Source organism: Sinocyclocheilus grahami, unplaced genomic scaffold, assembly GCF_001515645.1.
Source record: "Sinocyclocheilus grahami isolate Dianchi unplaced genomic scaffold, SAMN03320097.WGS_v1.1 scaffold803.1, whole genome shotgun sequence".
Lineage (NCBI taxonomy): Eukaryota > Metazoa > Chordata > Actinopteri > Cypriniformes > Cyprinidae > Sinocyclocheilus > Sinocyclocheilus grahami.
Window position 1 is genome coordinate 667,380 of NW_015505982.1, and position 3,767 is coordinate 671,146.

General features: G+C 45.3%; 1 protein-coding gene across 1 annotated transcript in view; it reads left to right on the forward strand.

The window, feature by feature from the left end:
• The first annotated feature begins 480 nt into the window (after positions 1-480).
• Positions 481-3,767, forward strand: part of LOC107562036 (luc7-like protein 3) — a 12,363-nt gene continuing 9,076 nt past the window's right edge. Inside the window, exons 1-2 of the mRNA XM_016246600.1 lie at positions 481-845; positions 948-1,146. Coding sequence (XP_016102086.1) covers positions 481-845; positions 948-1,146 — 564 coding nt within the window. The remainder of the gene's footprint in view (positions 846-947; positions 1,147-3,767) is intronic.

The window sequence follows — 3,767 nt, forward strand, 5'->3', positions numbered from 1 at the left end:
CACAGAGGGCTAACAACCACCTGCTGCCCTCCTGTCACCATCACTAGGTCAGTCTAAAAATCTCTTCACACTACAACATACAAATTTCCTGCGACCCCCGGAACCACCTGCACTCTCACCAGTGAGAGTCCAACCCAGCTGTTCCAAACCACAGGTACCATGGATAGCCTACTGGCTAACAACACCTACAAACAACCATCTGACTCAGACCAACTCACTTCAGGATGACTGGTGATACTGCCTTGGCACCTGCTGCACAAGCTTGAGCACCCACACCTTGCTACAGCTTACATCACCACAGCACATTACCTGACAACATCCACCATGGAACCACAACCACTCCTGGAGGCAACCAGCAGCCCGAGAGCCACCACTGTCTCCTGACCATGAGTGGCAGGTGCGTGTCTGATTGTTCTGCACCTTTGACGTCGCTCGCTGTTGTCTGTTGGATGGACAACAACGTTCTCCAGAGCCGGAGGGATGAACCAGCGAGGCTTCAGCCAAACAGGAACCCTGGCGGAAGGCCAGGGTGGGACAGGAGGAACGGACCAGCGAGGCTCCAGCAGTTCAGGAATCCTGGCTGAGGGCCAGGGTGGGACCGGAGGAACGGACCAGAGAGGCTCCGGCGGTCTTGGAGTCCTGGCTGAAAACCAGGGTGGAGCCGACTGGGCAGGCAGCAAGGGCGGTGCCTGCATCAAAGACAGAGCCGACATCAAGGATGGAGCTGGCAGGGCAAGGAGCTTGAGTGGTTCTGGCAGGCCAAGGGACTTAGGTGGTGCCGGCAGGGCGAGGAGCTTGGGAGGCGCTGACAGGGCAAGACACATGGACGGAGCCCCCCATCAAGGGTAGAGCCAGCAGGGCAAGAAGCTTGGGCGGCTCTGGGATGGCTTGAAGGACGGAAGAAGCCTTCTTCCTCATCCTCCGTTTCCGAGAGTGTGGCACTGTAGCTTCATCGGCCACCTCCGGGGAAACTGCAACCTCTTCGGCCACCACTGGGGCGCTGCAGTCTCTTCAGTCACCACCGGGGGTGCTGCAGCCTCTTTGGACGCCACTTCTGGAGGCGTTGCAGCATCATCAGCTGTCACAGGGGGGCGCTGCAGCCTCTTTAGCTGGGGGACGTGCCAGGAACTCCACAAATCCCCGAACGTCAGGTGGTCCAGCCCCCTCATTCTTCCCCAATTGAGGGCTCATCGAGGGCATTATTAAACAAGTCCTTGAGAGCCACATCATTGAACCCCAAGCCCTCTGCTGCACTGCTGAACTCAAGGTTCAACAAACTTCCTCAGGTCAGTCCCCTGTTGCAGGAGGGAGCTCAAGCCCTTGAAACGGAGAATGCATTCGTAGAGGGGGCTGGAGAGAGTGGAGACAGGCGGATGGCGCAAGCCCTTCCTCCGCTGAGTCCTCATCGTGGCCAGTTGGTTCTGTCAGGGATGGGGTGAAGGATGGAGCGAGGACTCAATGGTGCAGGAGAATGGGCTTTATTTAATGCTAAAATAAAACAAAACAAAACAAAACAAGCAAACCAAAACTACCCCGAAGGGGGAAAACAGGCAGGCAACAAGATTGGCAAGGCAAGACAGGACAAGGCAGGAAACCACAAGGGTAAATACGACGACGAACTGGCACAGGACTGCAAACATAACAGGGCTCGACGCTTACTTTTCTTTTTAGGAGCACTTGTGCTCCTAACTTAAAAAATTTAGGAGCACGTTCAAAATTTTAGGAGCACCTTCTAATCAATAATCCAAAATGTTATCAAAAAGTAGCCTTCCCATTACGAGGTAATATTTGACTCCTCTAACTTTATTAAAAGTATGTCATCTTTTGTCAAATTCTTAAATTATATTTTATAAGCTTAACAACAGAATAAGAGTAGAATAAGAAACAAGTTAAAAATCAAATGAAATCAGTATTAACAAAAATAATTTGTAGAGGTGGCACAGAAGAACACAAAAGTGTTGTTTGATGTACTTTCAGACCAAGCCATGTGCTTGAACAAAACAAGACATGAACATGCAGCTAATGAGAAGCCGCATGTTCACACAAGACATGACATGACAAAGCATGCAGCCAATGAACAACACAAACTGTGAGCTACACAGCACAAGACGTAACATGAAAGCACACAGCCAAAAACACGAGCTGCGTGCAACAACACAAGACATGAGAACAGAAGAGCGTATGGCCCAAGCGAACTTGAGACCGCACTCTCCCACAACAAAACAGTACATGTAGCGCGAGTGTCCGAACCCCGACACCAAACCCAAACTGAATCTGAACAAGACATGAGTGCCGGGATCCGAACACCACGCTCCAACATGAAACAAGGCATACAGACAAGAGAGCGCACTCGAGCACACTCGAAGCCACGCGCTCACATAAAAGCATGATATGATGGGAGTGTCAGGGCTCTGTCACAAAACCATGAATAAACCAGACCGAAGTGACAGAACCCTGACACCTTGGGCCACATTTACAAAACTAGTGCATCCTTTGTATAATATTTTAACAGCTTTTAAAAAATACTTGCCAAATCCGAAAAATGCAATAATTTTAAACAAAAAAAATCATGTTCTATAGTGTCGAAAGCCTTAGGGAAAACAACTAATAATATAAGACTATTATCTGATATGTACTCATTAGTAACAATATTAGACTGATTTTTAGACATGGTGGATTATAATATGTCATCCTTGAATAAATCCAGTCTGTTCTTCATCAATAATGTTATCTAAACCTTGTTTCAATCTTTTAGCAAATATATGTGCAAAAACCTTGGCATCATTATTTAAAAGACTAATAGGCCTCCAGTCGTCTTAAGTGAAGAGTATATTTTTGTGGTTTTGGAATTAGAGTAATAACCCCTTGTTTTAATGAGTCTGGCAACTCTCCTTTATCGATAGATTCTTTATATACTGCAAAATTTAGCCCTGAAGACTTTATCAAATTAATCTAGAAGTCCGTCGTTACCTGGAGATCGATTATCTTTTAAATACCCAAAACATTCTTTAATTTCCTCCAGTTTTATTACATTTACATTTAGCAGACGCTTTTATCCAAAGCGACTTACAAATGAGGACAATAAAAGCAGTCAAAACTAACAAAAGAGCAACAATATATAAGTGCAAATGACAAGTCTCGGTTAGCCTATTTGTGCATCTGAAAGCTGAATAAACAAGCTTTCCATTGATGTGTGGCTTGCTAGGATGCAGCAGTTTGAAAATCTGGAACCTGAGTGCAAAAAAAGTGTCCATATTGAGAAAATCACCAGATGAAGTTCTTAGCTTTGGTATGTTCACAGTAGGACATTTACAAAATATCTTCATGGGACATATGATCTTCGCTTAATATTCTAATGATTTTTGGTATAAAAGAAAAATTGATCATTTGGACCCAAACAATGTATTTTTGGCTATTTCTACAGATATACCCGTGCTGCTCATGTTTCGTGCTCCAGGGTCACATATAGATACCGAAACATCGTGGCGTATGTGGTGGCCAGTTTTGACTTGAGCCATATTCATGTGCTGCATGTAAAATGAGTGTTACCTTGGCTTTATTTCTCCAGTTCTTCAGCAGTTGCGCTGGCTTCCAGTAAAGTATCGAGTTGAATTCAAGATCTTGCTCCTTATTTACAAGGCACTTCATAATAGGGCTGCAACTAACGATTATTTTGGTAATCGGTTATTTTTTCGATTAATCGGATTAAAACACACAATTTTCTTTTTTTATTTGATTGACAAAAACACACTATTCCACATTCTGCC